The sequence below is a fragment of the Cebus imitator genome, unplaced genomic scaffold (assembly GCF_001604975.1).
Source record: "Cebus imitator isolate Cc_AM_T3 unplaced genomic scaffold, Cebus_imitator-1.0 Scaffold207, whole genome shotgun sequence".
NCBI classification, from domain to species: Eukaryota; Metazoa; Chordata; class Mammalia; order Primates; family Cebidae; genus Cebus; species Cebus imitator.
The window spans coordinates 349,560-369,096 of NW_016107522.1; the positions used below are offsets into that span (position 1 = coordinate 349,560).

At 48.3% G+C, this 19,537-nt stretch overlaps 1 protein-coding gene across 6 annotated transcripts in view; it reads left to right on the forward strand.

Annotated features, from left to right (window-relative positions):
- Window positions 1-19,537, forward strand: part of MYO7B (myosin VIIB) — a 96,041-nt gene that overhangs the window by 42,151 nt on the left and 34,353 nt on the right. For all 6 annotated transcript variants that reach the window (XR_001830879.2, XR_005203372.1, XM_017548426.2 and 3 more), the window contains 7 exons: window positions 1,185-1,395; window positions 2,136-2,271; window positions 5,920-6,083; window positions 6,942-7,079; window positions 9,960-10,112; window positions 10,714-10,812; window positions 13,612-13,706. Coding sequence is in view for 4 of the 6 variants with exons in the window: in XM_017548426.2 (XP_017403915.1) it covers window positions 1,185-1,395; window positions 2,136-2,271; window positions 5,920-6,083; window positions 6,942-7,079; window positions 9,960-10,112; window positions 10,714-10,812; window positions 13,612-13,706 (996 nt within the window). In the remaining 2 variants the exon portion in view is untranslated. The remainder of the gene's footprint in view (window positions 1-1,184; window positions 1,396-2,135; window positions 2,272-5,919; window positions 6,084-6,941; window positions 7,080-9,959; window positions 10,113-10,713; window positions 10,813-13,611; window positions 13,707-19,537) is intronic.

Consider the following 19,537-nt stretch of genomic DNA (forward strand, 5'->3'; position numbering starts at 1 on the left):
GCCTGAGGGCTGGCACCGTGTCCCTCCCCAGCACAGCTTCTGCAAGTGTCAGTGAGCAGCTTCAGGCAGCACACCTGCTCCCTGGCCTCCTGGATCAACAGACATTGAACAAGCAGTCTCAGACATGGTAAGGTCTTGCCTAAGTGGGCAACCCATCCTGAGGCAAGGCTGCCTAAGACAGACCCAAAGATGAGCAGAACAAACCAAGACATGAGGAAAGGGGGGACTCGGATGCCCGGAGGCTCGGGGGCAGCAAAGAACCGGTGCATTCAGAGCGCTTTGGGAAGTCCAAAGTGGGAGGAGAGGCCCCAGGTGAGGCTGGAGAGGCGGGCAGGGCTTCCTACTGGGGCCACTGTCTGGCCCCTGAAAAGAGCAGGAAGCCCAGAGGACTTGGAGCAGGGTCCAGAGTGCACATCTGAAAGTGTCCTCTAGGGGCTGCATGGAGAATGACCTGCCAGACAAGGCTGGAGCGGGTGGAGCCATTAGGAGGCCATCAGGTGTGCGCCAGGTGAGCAGTGAAGGCCTGGGCAAGGTGGCAACAGTGGGAATGGAAAGAAGTAAACAGGTCAGGTACGGTATTGAAGGTAGCATGGGCCAGACTTTGGCAACTGATGAGAATTGGGGAGGACAGGCAGAGAGATGTTAAGCAGGACTCCTCGGTTTCTGACTGAGCCGGGGGTGGTGGGTGGAGGGGGCATTTCCGAAGCAGAGAACGCAGGGGGAAGCTCAGGTTGGAGATCTGATCTGGGAACGAGGGCAGTAGGGCATATGCCTGGTTGATGCCGGGGAGGTCCGGCAGTTAATGCTGGGTCTTTGGAAGCTCATCTCAATACCAAGGCTCAGGGGTGGGGCTGCTGCTGTGCACTCAGACCACAAGAATTTTTCTGTGTCAGGCAGGCAGGCCTAGCAGAGGACCCTGGAGGGGGCGAGGACTTGATGATATGCTGAGCCTCCTCGTTTCTCTTTGTCTTTGTGCCATGGGTGGAGAAGGTGACGGTGGTGGAGGCTCTCTGGAGAAAGGGTGTGCCGGAATGAGTGTGCGTCTGTGTGTACAGGAGCTGTGCATCTGCGGGCAGACTGTATGCAGCTGTGTGCAGATGGCTGTGATCCTATGGCTCCAGCCTGCTGCAGTGGGGACCCAGCTGGCCCCGCTCCACCCCTGGGCTGTGACCTTGCCTCCACAGCTTCGAGCAACTCTGCATCAATTTCGCCAATGAGCACCTGCAGCAGTTCTTTGTGCAGCACGTGTTCACCATGGAGCAGGAGGAGTACCACTCGGAGAACATCTCCTGGGACTATATCCACTACACCAACAATCGGCCCATCCTGGACCTGCTGGCCCTCAAGCCCATGGGCATCATCTGCCTCCTGGACGAAGAAAGCCGCTTCCCAAAGGTGTGTGTTCGGACCCGCCGACCTTCTGGTGGAGTCCCTGTGACAGGTCTCCTCTTTGAGGCTGGAAAACTCCATTGGGGGGGGGGGCTCTTGTTCTGAGAGTCACTGAAACCTCTGTCAGGAATAAGCAGAAGACCCCCGGCCTAACCATACAGACCCTCCTCTCTCTCCAAGGCCCATTTCTCTGACTGCTGGGGTCCAATAATTAAGAGGGTGTAGCAGAAGAGCTGGTGGTGGTGTCACCCCTGTAATCCCAGCACTTTGGGAGACCAAGGTGGATGGATCATGAGGTCAGGAGTTCAAGATCAGCCTGACCAACATGGTGAAACCCTGCCTCTATTAAAAATACAAAAATTACCCCGGCGTGGTGGTGTGCGCCTGAAATCCCAGCTACTCAGTAGGCTGAGGCAGGAGAATCGCTTGAACCAGGGAGGCAGAGGTTGCGGTGAGCCAAGATTGGCCACTGTACTCCAGCCTGTGTGGCAGAGCAAGACTCCATCCCAAAAAAAAAAAGAAGAGCTGGTGGTGATGGAGGGCAGCAGACCCAGCCTCTGCTCCCAGCTCAGCCCTCGCTCCCTGCAACAGGTCACTGATCCCTGGGCATTAGCCTCCTGTCCACACAGAGGCCCTCCATCATTCTGAGCCCAGATTTCTTTGCCTCCATGAGGAAGCCCCTGAGGCTGACCTCCCCCTTGTTGAACTCTGGGACCTCAGCCCATAGGGTGTCTGGGTTCTTCCAGGGGACAGATCTCACCATGCTGCAAAAACTGAACAGTGTCCACACCAACAACAAGGCCTTCTTACAACCCAAGAACGTCCACGATGCCAGATTTGGCATTGCCCATTTTGCTGGCGACGTGTACTACCAGGCAGAAGGTGGGTGCAGCTCCTCTCACATCTGCAAAGGGTTCCAGAAGGTGGGTGCAGCTCCTTCCACATCTGCAAAGGGTTCCAGGGAGAGCAGGGAAAGAGGCTCAGAGGATGAGGCTATTCTGCAGCTCTAGCACTGGGACAGAGAGATGAGTCGTGTGGCTTCTACCGGAGAGAGAAAATGGAATGGGCCAGGAATGTTTTGTTTTGGTAATAACTCTACTGAGATGTAATTCACATACCATGTTATTCACCTATTTTAAGCGTACAACTTGACAGTAGTGTATTCAGAGTATATTAATGATTGCCACCATTTTAGAACTTTTTCACCACCCCCAAAGAAACCCCTCATTAGCAGTCACTCCCATTTCCCCCCAACCCTGGTCAACAACTACTTTCTGTCTCTATGGATTTGCCTATTCTGAATTTCTACATAAATGGAGCCATACAATACGTGGTCTTCTGTGGCTGGTTTCTGTCACTTAGCATCATGTTTTCAAGGTTCATTTATGTTGTAGCACATGTCCATGCTTCAGGTCTTTTTATTGCAAAAAACTTTCCATTATCTAGAATGTTTGTTTCTCTCATCATCAGTTGATGGACATTTGGATTTTTTCCACTTTTTGCCTAGTATGAATAATACTGCTATGAACACCCATGTGCAAGTGTTTGTGTGGGCATATGTTTTCATTTCTCCTGGGTATCTACCTAACAGCAGAATTGCTGTGTTGTATGGTAAGTCTATCTCTACGTTTAACTGTTTGAGGAATCACCACACTGTTTTCCACAGCGGCTGTACCATTTTACATTCCCATCAGCAATGTATGAGGGCTCCAGTTCCGCCGCAGCTCGTCTGTCTTTTTTATCATAGCTACTCTAGTGGGTTTGACGTCTCAGTGTGATTTGCATCTGCATTCCCCGATGGCTAATGATGATGATCACCTTTTCGTGTGCTTCCTGGCCATTTGCACGTTTTTTGGGGGAATGTCTATTTAAACACTCTGCCTGTGTTTTCACTGGGTTGTCTTTTTATTGTTGAGTTGTAAGAGTTCTTTATATATTCTGGATACAAGTACCTAATATGTGATTCGTAAATTATTTTCTCACCCTGTGGACTGTCTTTTCACCTGCTTGATGGTGTCCTTTGAGGCCCAAAAAGCTTTCATTTTTAAGAAGTCCAACGTACTTATTTTCCTTTCTTTGCTTGCGTCACATTTAAGAGTCCAAGGTCAAATACAAGGTCATGAAGATTTATCCCTATGTTTTCTTCTAAGAATATTTTTGTGTTAGCTTTTACATTAGGTCTTTCACCCATTTAATTTTGGGATATGTTGAAAGAGGGTATGGTTTTGATTGAAGAAGTGAAGGCCTGGATTTTTAGCACACCTATGGGTGTGCTAAGAAAAATGAGAAGGGCAGCCATGTGCTGCTGTGGTCAGGAAAGCGGGGCGGCCAGAGGGTCACTCTCTGCACCGGGTGTGGAGAAATGAGGGACAGGAATCTAGGGATGATTCTTGTGAGCAGAGGATGGTCATTTACTCAGAGCAGGTGAGGCATTGGGAGGCCAGGCAGAAAGGGAAAGGTGCCGTGGCTCCCTTCACAGTTCCTGCCAGATCCTGGCTTAGGGCTTTTGGAAAATGGAGAGGCCCGAGCCAATTGGACCTGCAGGTCCTTCAAAGAAGACTGAGCCCATCCTCCAACCTCCATGGGGCAATTCAAGGCTGAGTTTGTTTTTGAAATGATAGGAAACTTACATAACGCTAAGATTAAGGTAGATTCTTTCTAGATTTTCTGGTTGTGAGATTCTAGCAATATTAATTAAAGCTAAGCCTTCTTTTTATTTTGGATGCCCTGCTATGCTGATGACCTTGGCTCCACTTACTCTGCCTGTTGAGAGACTGAACCCAGGAGTGTCTCGACCCTCCCCACCCCAAAAACATCCAAGGAGCTCCCTGACCCTTGTGGGGTGCTCTGCCTGAGCCTCAGTGACTCAGGGTGTCACTGAGTGTCTACCCCCGGCCCAGCACCCAGTGCAGACCCCTGGTGCTGCTCCTCTTACAGACACCTGCAGGAAGAGGTGGGAAACAGGCTCCCTTCCCTCTCCCATCCTTGACTCTGCTCCCCCAGATCCACCACAGGCTGTGCAGGTGTGCGCAGAGCATACCTGTAAAAGCTGGGGAGACTTAAAGGGAGCAAAGTGGAAGAGGAAGGTCAGGGTTGTGCCCTTGAGAGTCGGTCCTTAGAGACCAATCAGTGCAGCGCTGGCCTCACGGAGCCTGGCTTTGAGGAGCAGCTGGTCTTCAGTGCCTTCTCAGTGTGGTTCTTTCCCTACTACAGGGCTAAGCCATTCCTACCCATGGCTGGATGGGAGACATGGAATCTTCTCACCCCCTGGAGCCACGCCTGTATTAGTCACTAGGGCAGCAGTAACAAACACCACAGACTGGGTGGCTTAAACAACAGAAATTATTGTCTGAGTTCTAGAAGCTGGAAGTCCAGGACAAGGTGTTGGCAGGAAGGATTGTCAGAGTTCTAGAGGCTGGAAGTCCAGGACAAGGTGTTGGCTGGAAGGATTGTCTGAGTTCCAGAGGCTGGAAGTCCAGGACAAGGTGTCGGCAGGAATGATTGTCAGAGTCTAGAGGCTGGAAATCCAGGACGAGGTGTTGGCAGGAATGATTGTCTCAGAGTTCTAGAAGCTGGAAGTCCAGGACAAGGTGTCGGCAGGAATGATTGTCTGAGTTCCAGAGGCTGGAAGTCCAGGACATGGTGTTGGCAGGAAGGATTGTCGGAGTTCTAGAGGCTGGAAGTCCAGGACAAGGTGTTGGCAGGAATGATTATCTGAGTTCTAGAGGCTGGAAGTCCAGGACAAGGTATTGGCAGGAATGATTGTCAGAGTTCTGGAGGCTGGAAGTCCAGGACAAGGTGTTGGCAGGAAGGATTGTCAGAGTTCTGGAGGCTGGATGTCCAGGACAAAGTGTTGGCAGGAAGGATTGTCAGAGTTCTGGAGGCTGGAAGTCCAGGACAAGGTGTTGGCAGATTTGAGCCCTTCTGAGGCATCTCTCCTTTGTATGCAGATGGCCGACTTCTCCCTTTGTCCTCACATGGCCTTCCTTCCCTCTGTGTGTCTGTCCTTGTCTCCCCTTCTTATAATGATGCTAGTCACACTGGATTAGGCCTATCCTAACGACCTCATTTTACTTTAATCCCCTCTTTAAAGGTCCTGTGTCCGCACACAGTCATGTTCTGATGTATAGGGTGTTAGGACACCAAAATATGAATTTAGGGGACACAATTTAGCCCATGACACTGCCCATCTCCTATTTCTGGGGAGGGCTTTCAGCTTTCAGCCTGAAGGAGCCTTAACTCTGGCAGGACCTGCCCAGAGGCAGAAGGATGGTGGCAGCTCAGATGAGGGGGTTGGAGTGGGAATGGGAAGTTGGGGGGTCCAGACTTTAGGTGGGAGAAGGGACTTCTTTGTGTGGGTAGATGGTGGTTGCCATGCCTGGGTAGAGGGGTGGAGAGCATGGCCTTAGTGGAGCTGTTGTGGGAGGGCTCCTCCAGGCATCTGGTGTTCCCCCACACTGCCCTCTTCTTCCCCAAGGGTGGGCAGTGATGGCTGAGCTGGGATGCTGGGTGGGCCCTGTGTCCCCACAGGCTTCCTGGAGAAGAACAGAGACGTACTGAGCACAGATATCCTCACCTTGGTGTACTCCTCCAAAAACAAGTTTCTGAAGGAAATATTCAACCTGGAGTTAGCAGAGACCAGGCTGGGCCATGGGACCATCCGCCAGGCAAAGGCAGGAAACCATCTCTTCAAGGTGGGCTCCCAGGCACCCACCTGGGTCTCACCCCAGACAGACATGTACAGGAAAGACCATTTTACTCACTTCTGGGTCCCAGCATGCAGTAAGCACTTGTTAAACCTGCAATGGATGGATGGATGGATGGATGGTGGGTAAGTGGATGGATGGATGGGTGAGTGGATGTGTAAATGGATAGGTGAATGGGTGGGTGGGTGGATAGATGGGTGAGTGGGTAGATGGGTGGTGGGTGGGTGGATGGATGGGTGGATAGTGGATGGGTGAATGAGTGGGTGGATGGTGGGGTGGATGGGTGAGTGGGTGGATGGATAGATGGATGGGTGGGTGGCTATGTGGATGGGTGAGTGGATAGATGGATGGGTGGGTTGATGGGTAAATGGATGGGTGAATGGGTGGGTGGGCAGATAGATGGGTGAGTGGATAGATGGGTGGGTGGGAGGGTAGATGGATGAGTGAACGGATGGATGAGTGGTGGGTGGGTGGATGGGTGGGTGAGTGGATGGGTGGGTGAGTGGATGGGTGGATGGGTGTGTAAGTGAATGGGTGAATGGGTGGGTGGGTGGTTGGGTGGATGGGTGAGTGGGTGGATGTATAGGTGGGTAGCTATGTGGATGGGTGAGTGGATGGCTGGGCGGGTGGATGGGTGTGTGGGTGTGTGGATGGCTGGGTGGATGGATGGGTGTGTGGGTGTGTGGATGGCTGGGTGGATGGATGGATGGATGGGTGGGTTCTTGGATAGGTGGATTCCCCACCCCACCTGCAGGACCATGGCAGCTGCCTTTGTTGGGCTACAGGGGCAGCTGTCCCAGGACATGGCTCCTGAGGCTCACTTGCGCTCTGTGCTTCTATCCACAGTCTGCAGACTCATCCAAGCGGCCCTCCACCTTAGCAGGCCAGTTCAAACAGTCTCTGGACCAGCTGATGAAAATTCTGACCAACTGCCAGCCTTACTTCATCCGCTGCATCAAACCCAATGAGTATAAGAAGCCACTGGTAATGACAGGAGGCTGGGGCACAGCAAAGGAGGGAGGATGATGAGGCTGATGGCCTCTAGGGTTGCAGTCACTCCTTCTACCCGGGCCTGGCTACTGTTAGGGCTGTTACTGCCCCTACCTTACAGATAAGTACACTGTTGTAAGGCGACCAGTCTAGGTCGTGTGAAGGTCAGTGACCTGCAGGGCTTTGGATTGCCCAGACCTCAGTTCCCTTAGCCCCGCCACACATCTTCTGTGTGTGCTTGGCCTGGCTCTTCGCTGCTGTGAGCCTCAGTTTTCTCTTCTGTAAAGCCAGACTTGCTCCCGCCTGCAGAAATGCACTGAGGGTTGGACATGAGGTTTGCAGCGCATGTCCCATGTGTAAACCACACTCAACAAAGGCAGCAACCAGTAATAGGACTCCAGAAGTTGACACCACTCCTTTCCCCAAGCCCTGCAGAGAGCAAGCTTTACCTGATATGAGATGGTGAGGGGGTGAGAGCCCACTCGCCACCCCAAGGGAGTACCTGCTCCAAGGGCTGGGGAGTCCCACCCAGAGGCTGCAAATGCAGGGATTCCTCAAACTAGGAGACATCAGCTGAAACAGATATAAAATCGTTCAAGAAACAATTCGTAAGGGAATAATTACATGAAATTAAATACCTTTTTGGAAAAAAATAAAACTATGTGAAATTGAGTTTGATCTGGGTGCAGTAGCTCACTCCTGTAACCCCAGCACTTTGGGAGGCTGAGGCAGGAGGATTGCTTGAAGCCAGCCTAGGCAACATAGCAAGACCCTATCTCTGCAAAAAAATTAAAAGTACGAAATTTAGCTAGGCATGGTAGTGTGTGCCTGTACTCTCAGCTACTCAAGAGGCTGAGGGAGAAGGATCACTTGAGCCCAGGAGGTTGAGGCTGCAGTGAGCTATGATCATATCACTGCACTCCAGCCTAGGTGACAGAGCAAGACCCTGTCTCTAAAAAAATAAAATGAGGCTTGTCTTATGAAATCTAGGTTGTATCTTCCTTGTAGGCACAATAGGGAGTTGTGAGATTACCTATCTTGTTCCTTAACTGCTGGAAGAAGTAGCTGTACCTCCAGAAACCCTTGGCTCATACCCACCCTGCCTACCTTGGGAGCTGCAGAACAGGCAGGCAGGGCTGAGGCTGCAGCTCAGGGTTGAGAGTGCCTCTAGCTGGGACATCTCTCATCGGTGGCAGCTGCCCTGCTGTGTGGTGTGTAGGGGAAGCCCAGACAGGCTCAGGGTTCAAACCCAGGCTCAGCCCCTGAGAAGCGCGACCCTACACCTCAGGCACCTCATCTTAAGTTGGAGCCAATCACCCCCACCCTCAGGTAGGACTGTTGCAAAGATTCAGTAAGAAAAGCCAGGTCCATAGGAAATCATCAGTGAAGTGCAGCTAAACACTTACCCGAGGCTAAGCGCAGTGTGGCCCCGACCCCACCAGTAGTTGGCACTGTGGGCCCGCAGGTGGGGTAACAGTGCCCGGAGGTGGGCTTGCCTGATCAGAGGGCATTTCCCAGGGTCCCTCAGAGACTCCTGGCTTGTAGGTGGAGGGGGGCTCTCTAGAATCCAAGCCATAGCAGAGTCTTGGGACCCCTGCTGAAGCCTGACACCCCAGGGAAGGACATCATGCCATTTCTCTGCAGGCTGCACTCACCTCTGAGCAAAAGATGGCTCAGCTCCCTGGGGCCATGGGCCCCTCCAGGTCTCACTCTGACCTCCATCTCCAGGGAGTGAGAAACTAAGTTGATGAGGACATTTTCTGCCTCGAAGTAGATTTATTGTTTTATTTCGCTAGTGTGGGGGAGGCACCATGAAGCTGGAAGTGCCTCTGGGGCTGCCTTCCACCCTGACCTATGCAGGCAAGGGGCGCTTAAAAAACATTTTAAACTGGGCTAGGCACGGCAGCTCAGGCCTCTAATCCCAGCACTTTGGGAGGGCAAGGCAGGTGGATCATTTGAGTGCAGGAGTTCAGGACCAGCCTGGCTAACATGGTGAAACTCCGTCTCTAACTAAAAATATAAAAATTAGCCGGGCAGGGTGGCACACGACTGTAATCCCAGCTACCCGGGAGGCTGAGGCAGGAGAATCGCTGGAACCTGGCAGGTGAAGGTTGCAGTGAGCCGAGATCGCACCACAGCACTCCAGGCCTGGGTGACAGAGCAAGACTCTGTCTCAAAAAAAAAAAAAAAAATTAATTTAAAAAAAAAAAAAAGCATTTTAACCTGGGCATGTGCAGAGGATATTTACATTCACAGTGCTTCAGGCAGTTGAGAGTGATAGGAGCACTGTGTTTCTGCGGGCGCCGCAGTTTCCCCGCTATGGACTTCCATCTCTTTGACAACACTTTTCGGGTGTTTCAGCTACTTGCACTACTGTCTTCAAAATGTAGCCTTGGCTGGGCGCGGTGGCTCACACCTGCAATCCCAGCACTTTGGGAGACCAGTGGGGGGCAGATCACGAGGTCAAGGAGATCAAGACCATCCTGGCCAACACAGCGAAACTCCGTCTCTACTAAAAGTGCAAAAACTTAGCCGGGGGCGGTGGCACGCACCTACTCGGGAGGCTGAGGCAGGAGAATCACATGAGCTCGGGAGGTGGAGGGTGCAGTGAGCCAAGATTGCGCCACTGCACTGCAGCCTGGGCGGCAGAGCCAGACTCCATCTCAAAGGAAAAAGAGGTCGCCTTACTGAGTCGCATTTGTTTAGTTCTTCCGTCTGTGGAGGACAGTGGGGGCGGGCGGGGAGAGGGAGTGGACACGCGGACCCTGGCTGTGTGCCTGTGCCCGATGGTGGGGTGCCGGGAAGAGGGGTACCTGGAGAGAAGTGCCGGGAAAGGGGGGCTTCGCTGCGTCAGCGCCCCGCGTCCACCCACAGCTGTTCGACCGGGAGCTGTGCCTGCGGCAGCTGCGATACTCAGGCATGATGGAGACCGTGCGCATCCGCAAGTCGGGCTTCCCCATCCGCTACACGTTCCAGGAGTTCTCACAGAGGTTCGGGGTGCTGCTGCCCGGGGCCGTGCGGATGCAGGTCAGCGCTGTCGGGGACGGCCACTTCGTCCGTCCACGGCCTTCCCCTCAGTCTCGGGCACCTCCAGCCCCCAGTACCAAGGGGCCCTCCTGCTGCCCTCCCCAGCCCCAACCTTGGGATGAACCCAGTCCTTCCTCCCTCTGTCCTCCTCCCGCCCTGCCCTCTCCCTCTCCCAGTGCCACAGAAGTGAGGGGGCTTTCCCTGGGGTCTGGGTGAGCTGGTGGCCGCAGCGCTTCCTTCTGGAACATGTCTGTAGTTGTGCAGCAGACGTGTTCTCTCCTGCCCTGTCAGGGAGCCGAGGTGTGGCCAGAAAGCTACTGGGTCCCAAGGTTCTTCTTGTCCTGCCTGGAACCCTCAGCCACCCTAAGGCTGGATCTGTCCTGGGCTGAGCATCCCATAGCACATGGAGGCCCCAGGCCCTGAGTTCCCCTCTCACCCCACCCCCGATTCGAGGTTCCCATTGTGTCTGTGGGGGTGGGGTCACAGCCCCTGATGGGGCGATGGGGGCGCTCGTGGGAGAAGGAGGGAGACACCCACTCCCAGAGAGCCTGCCGAGGGGTCCTGCCCCACCTCCACTGACACCCCCTTTTGGTCTTGGCAGCTCAGAGACAAGTTCCGCCAGATGACCCTGGGCATCACTGACATGTGGCTGCAGACCGACAAAGACTGGAAAGTGGGGAAGACTAAGATTTTCCTGAAGGTGAGACCCCGAGGAACCCACGGCCAGGCCTCCTGCTCCGTGCGGGCTGGTCAGCTCTTGCACCAGGCCTGTGGTCCATGGTCCATGCACCCTGAGCCGATGCTACTGGGCAGCAGCTCAGAGCGTGGTGCCCACCCTCAGGGCATTCCTGGTTGTAGAAAGTCATACTAGGGGACAATGAGGTGGTGGTGGGAGGACTAGGGAGGGCCAGTCCAGCCTGGGCAAGCCCAGGAGCTTCTCAGAAGGGCACCTAGGGCAAGGCCTGAGGGTGCAGAGGAGGCACCTTCCAGCCACGGGGCAGAACCTGGGAGCTCAGGGCGGTCTGCCAGCATCCTGGGACCTGGCCTCCATCATTCTGGGAGCTATAGCCTGCTGGCTATGAAGTTGGGGAGGCCCAGCCTCTCCGGAGCCCAGAGGGTTGCTGCTTTAGTGGAAGGGTGCGGTGTGTCAACTCCCCACAAAGTGACTCGTCCTTAGGGGGGCTTGGGTGAGCATCACCAGCACCACCTGCCTCCCCCGAAATGCACAGGGAGCTAAAGTCACACAGAGGAAGCCTCGGGGTCCTCCAGAAGTGCCATTTGGGTCAGAGCCACTGGGGAGGGAACCTCTCTGTCCCATAGCCTCATAAGCCTTGGTGGGACAGCACCGTGAGAGGGAAGATGAAGAGCTAGGAGTAGAACCAGGTGACGTCTTGCCTGCTCGCCCAAGCCCCCAACTCATCCCTGCTGCCCCTTCCTCTTCCTTCATAGTGCCTGCCCACCTGCCCTCATGTGTCCTCAGGGGACCTCCTGGCCCCAGCCCTCCAGTCGGTCTGTCTGTCCATCTGGCTCTGCAGTAGTCAGGCAGTGCTGGGGCTCAGAGGCTAAGATGGGCAGGAAGAAGCAGAGTAGCTTCCAATTTAGTTGAGGAAGCAAGGCCAGCAGAGGGACCATCTCAGGGCACTGTGGGTTAGTCATAAATGGCTCTTATGATTTTGAGGTATGTTCCTTCAATACCTAGTTTATTGAGAGTTGTTAACATAAAGGGATGTTGAATTTTATCGAAGGCCTTTTCTGTGTCTATCGGGATAATCATGTGGTTTTTGTCTTTGGTTCTGTTTATGTGATGAATTATGTTTATTGATTTGTGTATGTTGAACCAACCTTGCATCCTGGGGATGAAGCCAACTTGATCGTGCTGTATAAGTTTTTGATGTGCTGCTGTATTCAGTTTGCCAGTATTTTACTGGGAATTTTTGCATCGACATTCATCAGGAATATTGACCTGAAGTTTTCTTGTTTTGTTGTGTCTCTGCCAGGTGTTGGTCAGGATGATGCTGGCCTCATAGAATGAGTCAGGGAGGAGTCCCTCCTTTTCAATTGTTTGGAATAGTTTCAAAAGAAAGGGTATGAGCTCCTCTTGGTACTTCTGGTAGAATTCAGCTGTAAATCCATCTGGTCCTGGGCTTTTTTTGGTTGGTGAGCTGTTTATTATTACCTCAATTTCAGAACTTGTTATTGGTCTTTTCAGGGATTCAACTTCTTCCTGGCTCAGTCTTGGTGGGGGTGTATGTGTCCAGGAATTTATCCACTTCTTCTAGATTTTCTAGTTTATTTGTGTAGAGGTGTTTATAGTATTCTCTGATGGTTGTTTGTATTTCTGTGAGGTCGGTAGTGATAGCCCCTTTATCATTTTTTATTGTGTCTGTTGGATTCTTCTGTCTTTTCTTCTTTTTTAGTCTAGCTAGTGGTCTATCTATTTCATTGATTTTTTCAGAAAGCCAGTCCCTGGATTCAATGACTTTTTGAAGAGTTTTTCGTATCTGTGCTTCCAGTTCTGCTCTGATCTTGGTTATTTCTTGTCTTCTGCTAGTTTTGAAGTTTGTTTGCTCTTGGTTCTCTAGTTATTTTAGTTGTGATGTCAGGGTGTCGATTTGAGATCTTTCAAGCTTTCTGATATGGGCATTTAGTGCTATAGCTTTCCCTCTTAACACTGCATTAGCTGTGTCCCAGAGATTCTGGTACTTTGTCTCTTTATTCTAATTGGTTTCAAAGAACTTCCTGATTTCATTATTTACCCAGGAGTCATTCAGGAGCAGGTTGTTCAATTTCCATGTAGTTGCGTGGTTTTGAGTGAGTTTCTTAATCTTGAGATCTAATTTGATGGCACTGTGGTCTGAGAGACTGCTTGTTATGATTTCAGTTCTTTTGCATTTACTGAGGAGTGTTTTACTTAGAATTATGTGATCAATTTTAGAGTAAGCACCATGTGGACCAAGAAGAATGTATACTCTGTTGTTTTGGGGTGGAGGGTTCTGTAGATATCTCTCAGGTCCACTTGATCCAGAGCTGAGTTCAAGTCCTATATATCTTTGGTAATTTTCTGTCTCGATAATCTGTCTGATACTGACAGTGGGATATTAAAGTCCCCCACCATTATTGAGGGAAACATTTTTATATTGAAACAAGCATGGGGCTCTTATACAGTTGAATGCAAATGTCACATAATTTTGGGAAATAAAACACAATTTCAGGAAAATTTTCTGACCCCTCTTGAATTCTTCAGAGCAGAAATGAAGGATGCCAGATTGAATTGGCAAGAAGAAAGAGCTAACGTAAGAAGTTCTTGGATTGGGCTGGGAGGTATAGTTGCAGCTCCTGTGTCTGAGCCACATCAAGGTCACTTTGAGGGTCCCCTTCTCTGGCCTGCCCTCCTGGGAGAAGTCTGAGAGATGCTACCTTCGGGAGACAAAGCCCTAGCCCCAGGCAGGGGCTGTGGAGTGAGGGTGGGCAGCCCGGTGACAGTGTCTCTCCCTTCCAGGATCATCAGGACACTCTGCTGGAGGTACAGAGAAGCCAGATGCTGGACAGAGCAGCACTCAGCATCCAGAGAGTCCTGCGAGGCTACAGATACAGGTGCTGCCCCACCCCACCCCACCCAGCCCACTCCTGCCCACAGTGTCCCCACGCACGCCTGCAGCCCACAACCAGGATCACATGTTCCTACTGGGCCCTCCCAGGGGTTACTGAGATCGTCCAGTGTCTTCCAATTAGGGACATTGCAGCCCGTATTAGCCAGAGAATTTGGATACATTATTGGAATGTTTGGAAAAAACAAAAAGCACTTCGTATGCAAGAGACGGGAGCCAAATGAAGGGTCAGCCCTGCTCTCAACCAGGATTTGACATTCCACTTTGATTAGGTCAAAGCATATGGGTTTGGGTTGTGAGGCAGTTTGCTTTTGGAGGGAAAAAAAACCCTGGCTTTGCCTCGATTCCCTGGCCAGTAAGCGGATACCGCTTGAGTTGCAATCCAGGATCGGTGGATCAGCAGCGCTGCTCCCTAGCCCCACCCTCATCTGGGTTCCTGAGCCACCATAAAAAGGGCTGGAAACCCAGGCTTGAGAAAGTGGGAGAAGACAGCCAGCCCCGGGAATAGGGAATGAGGCCACAGAGAGCAGGGCAGGGGGCGGGGAGCTGGGGCCCAGAGCTGGAGAGGCAGCTCTGCTGCTGGGAAGCCGGAGGCCCGTTCGGGGCCAGGCCCTGTGCTGCCGACCTCAGGACAGCAGGCCACATCTGACTGAGCAGGCCCACGTGGTCAGAGGCCAGGCAGGCTGGCCACCCTGACTCCCAACATCTTAAATTAAACTTTTTGTTTTTGGATTATTGTAGATTTCCATGTAATCGCAAGGAACCATACAGAAAGATCACCATATACTCTTCACCCATTTCCCCCAGTAGAAACATCTTACCCCCAGGACTCCTTCTGGGGCCTCGTTTAGCCTTGCCCCCTCCCCCACACCCGCCCCCAGACCTGCTTAACCCCGGCAACCTCCGATCTGTTCTCCATTTCTAGAATGTTGCCATTGCACAAATGTTATATACATGAAATTATATAACATGCAGCCTGGGATGGGCTTTTTTCACTCAGCATGTTTCTCTGGAGATTCATCCAGGTTATCGCTTGCATCTATAATATGTATATGTTGATATATATATATACACACACACACACATCTCTAACATGTTTAAAAAGATACAAAAATGTTATATACAGCCAACCAGGGTGGAGTGCAGTGGCACAATCTTGGCTCACTGCAACCTCTGCCTTCCGGGCTCAAGCTACCCTCCCACTTCAGCCTCCAAAGTAGGTGGATCTAGAGGTGCCCACCACAACACCTGGCTAATTTTTGCATTTTTTTGTAGAGGCAGGGTTTCATCATGTTACCCAGGCTGGTCTCAAACTCCTGCCCATTTTGAATTAATTTTTGTATAGATCATGACACTTAGGTCAAGGTTCTTTTAATTTTTTTTTCCTATGGATACATATTGCTCCAATATTATTCACAAAAATATCTATCCTTCCATCAGTGAATTGCTTTTACATCTTTATCAAAACCTAGTGGTGTGGGTCTATTTCTAGGTTCTCTCTCCCGTTCCTTTGACCACTGAATGTATCTCTCCACAGTGCTACAGCATCTTGTTTATTGTAGTTATATAATAAGTCTTAAAGCTATGTCAACTAATTCTTCCTACTTTGCTTCTTCAAACATGTTTTAGTTATTCTAGTTCCTTTGCATTTCCATGTACATATAAAAATAATCTTGTATATATCCACACACAAAAAAAAAAAACCTTGCTGGGATTTTTGATAGTAATAGGCTTTATAGCAATTTGAGAATGAACATCTCTATGAAACCCGTCTTCCAATCCGTGAACATGATACGTAGCTCTATTTATTTAGATCTTATTTGATTTCATGCATTCATGTTTTGTAGTTTTTAGCACGCAAACCCTATACATGTTTTATTAGATTTACATGTATTTTTTAGCCATTATAAATGGTACTATATTTTTCATTTTGACATTGGCATATTCATTGCCAGCAAATAGAAATATGTTGAATTTTTGTGTGTTGACTTCATTTCCTGCAGGCCTGCTGAACTGACTTTTTATAAATTCCTTAGAATTTTCTGTGTAGATCATCCTGTCATCTGCAAATAGGGACAACTTTCTTCCCTTCCTTCCTTCCTTCCTTCCTTCCTTCCTTCCTTCCTTCCTTCCTTCCTTCCTTCCTTCCTTCCTTCCTTTCTTTCTTTCTTTCTTTCTTTCTTTCTTTCTTTCTTTCTTTCTTTCTTATCCCTGTGCCTTTTAGTTCCTTTTCTTGTCTATTGCAGTGGCCAGAACATCCAGTATTATTAGAGTGGTGAGAGCAGATATCTTTGGTTTGTCCTTTATCTTAGGGGGAAAGCACTCAGACTTTAACCATTAAACATACTGTTAGCTGTAGGTTTTTCATAGATGCCCTTTCTCAAGTCAAGAAAGCGTCCCATATTCCTAGTTTTCTGGGAGGTTTTTATCATGAACAAGTGTTGAATATAGAATTTTTTTCTGCATCAGTTGATAATGTTATCAGATTTTTTTTTCTTTAGCTTTTTAATGCATGGGTTACATTTACTGATTTTTAACTATCGAATCAGCTTTGCATCCCTGGAGGATACTCCACTTGGTCATAGCATATAATTCTTTTTTATGTTGCTGAATGCTGTTTGTTAATGTTTCATTAAGGATTTTTACATCTATATTCACCAAGCCTGAGAATTTTTTTTTCTTTTGTCTTTTCTGGTTTTGGTATCAGAGTAACACTGGCTTCATAAAATGAATTAGGAAGTGTTTCTTCCTCTTCTGTTTTCTGGAACAAATTGTGTAGAATTGGTGTAAATTTTTCTTTAAGTATTTGGCAGAAATCTCCGGTGAAAACATCTGGGCCTGGGAATTGTTTTTATAGGGAGTTTTTAAATTATAAAATCAGTTTATTTGATAGTTACAGGAATGATTCAAATTATCTATTTCATATTGAGTGAGTTGTGGTAATTTGTGCTTTCTGAGGAATTGACCCATGTTATCTAAGCTGTCAAATGTATGCGTGTCAATTTGTTCATAGTATTACCTTTTTTTCTTCTTGATATGTGCAGACTTTATAGTGATATCTCTTGTTTCGTTCCTGATATTGGCCATTTATATCTTCCCCATTTTTTATTTATCAGTCTTGCTAAAGATTTGTCAATTTCCTTGTCCTGGCCGGGCACGGTGGCTCACACCTATAATCCCAGCACTTTGGAGGGCAAGGCGGGCAGATCACTTGAGGTCAGGAGTTTGACACCAGCCTAACCAACATGGTGAAACCCTGTCTCCGCTAAAATTACAAAGATTAGCCAGGTGTGGTGGCAGGCACCTGTAATTCCAGCTACTTGGGACACTGCGGCAGGAGAATCGCTTGAACCTGGGAGGCAGAGATTGTGGTGACCTGAGATTGCCTATTGCACTCCAGCCTGGGCAACAAGAGTGAGAGTCTATCTCAAAAAAAATAAAATAAGAATTTTTGTCCTCTTCAAAGAACCAGGCTTTGGTTTCATTACTTCTTTTCTAATTTTTTATTTTTAACTTCCTTAATTTCTGCTCTTTCATTATTTCTGTCCTTCCAACTTTGGGTGTATTTTCCCCTTCTTCTTCTAGATTCCTGAGCAGGAGATTAGATTATTAATTCAAGGTTTTTCCTCTTGTCTAATGTGGAGTGATATAAATCTCTCAGCACTGCTTTAGCTGTGTTTCACAAATGTTTACATGTTATACTTTCATTTAGTTCACTCAATTTCATTCACTTGCATTCAGGAAAAAATTTTTAATTTTCCTTGAAATTTCCTCTGTAAAAATTTACAAATATGTTGTTTAGTTTTCAAGTGTTCGGAGATTTTCCTGTTATCATTTTGTCATTGACTTCTAGTTTGATTTCACTATGGTAAGAAACACACTCTGTAGGAATTGAGTTCTATTAAATATGTTGAAGTTTCCTTTATGGCCCAAGATACATCCTCTCTTGGTATATATTCTAAGGCACTTGGAAAGAACATAAATTTTGCTGTTATTTGGTGGCATGCTCTGAAAAATGTCAGTTAGATCTTGTTGTCAATAGCGGTGTTGAAGTCTATATTATTGCTGATTTTCTGTCTATGTGTTTTACCAATTGTTGAGAGAGTCTCTAGTTATAATTGTGGATTTCCCTTTTCCATTTAAGTTTTATCATTTTTGCTTCACGTATTTTGCAGCTTTGTTTGGTGAATACACAGTTAGGATTGCTATGTCTTTGTGGATGTGCTTTTTATTATCATGTAATATCCTCTGTCTCTGGTTATTTCCTTTGCTCTGAGGTCTATTTTATCTGCTATTAATATAGCCACTCCTGTTTTGATTACTATTTACATGATCTGTATTTTTCATTGTTTTGCTTTCAGCCTACCTATATATGTTAAGTGAGTTTCTCATAGACGCTATGTAATTGGGTCATGTTTTTCAATCCATTCTGCCAGTCTCTGTCTTGTCATTAGCATACACTAAATTCTCCCTTAACATCGTCAATAGATTGTTGGAAACTATGGCTTTCTAAGAATATAAAGCAGGTACTCAAATATCATTTTTCCCTTCAATGTGGTTTCATTATACTGTTGATGAGAAAACAGTTGGTTTCTTTCCATATCATTTCACTCAAAGCCTCAGTTTCCGAGAAGATATCAATAACATTAAGTGAGGACTTACTGTATTTAGGCCTTTTACATTTAATGTAATTATTCATGTTAGAGCTCTAGTCTTCCATTTTATTTTTTCTTTTCTATTTTTTCCTCTCTCCTTTACATTTTTATGTTTTCTTTTTTCTGCCTTTCTATGGCTTATTTAAAAATTTTTAAGAATTCCATTTTGATTTATCTGCAATGTGTTAAAATACATATCTTTTTTATAGCTTTCTAAAGTGGTTGTGTTAGGTATCACATTATAAACATACACACAGAGAGAAAGGATCTACTGGTGTCATCATTTTACCACTTCCAGTGAAGTATAAAAATTTTACCTCCTTTTATGTCCATTTACCTTCTTTCATATGTAATATAATTTTATTAAATATCTTCTCTATATACATTTAGAATAACATCAGAAAGTGTTGGCCAGGCACAATAGCTCATACCTGTAATCCCAGCATTTTGAGAGCCTGGGCAAGAGGATCACTTGAGGCCAGGAGTTCAAAACTAGCCTGGTCAACATACTGAGACCTCGTCTCTACAAAAGAAAAATAAAGAAATATCTGAGCATGGTGGTGCATGCCTGTAGTCCCAGCTATTTGGGAGGCTGAGGTAGGAGGATCTTTGAGGCCAGGAGTTCAAAGTTATGGTGAGCACTGATGACGCCACTGCACTTCAGCCTGGATGACAGAGTGAGACCTTGTCTCCAAAAAAGAAAACAAAGAAAGGAAGAAAAACCCAACAAAACTTTCTTTTCTCATCTATAAGAAGCAACTCCTGGCTGGACAAGGTGGCTCATGACTGTAATCCTAGCACTGTGGGAGACTGAGGCAGGTGGATTACTTTAGCCCAGGAGTTTGAGAACAGCCTGAGCCACATGACAAAACCTCATCTTTACTAAAAATACAAAAAGTTAGCCAGGCTTGGTGGTGTGTGCCTGTAGTCCCAGCTACTCAGGAGGCTGAGGTGGAAGGATTACTTGAGCCTGGGAGGTGAAGGTTGCCATGAGCTGAGATCACACCACTGCACTCCAGCCTGGGCAGCAGAGTGAGACCTTGTCTCAAAACAAAACAAAACAAAACAAAAACCTCTTTATCCATCCAAGTTTTATCATGAGATTGCAGCAAATCAGTCACATCTTCAGGCTCCACTTCTGTTTTTTTTTTTTTTTTTTTTT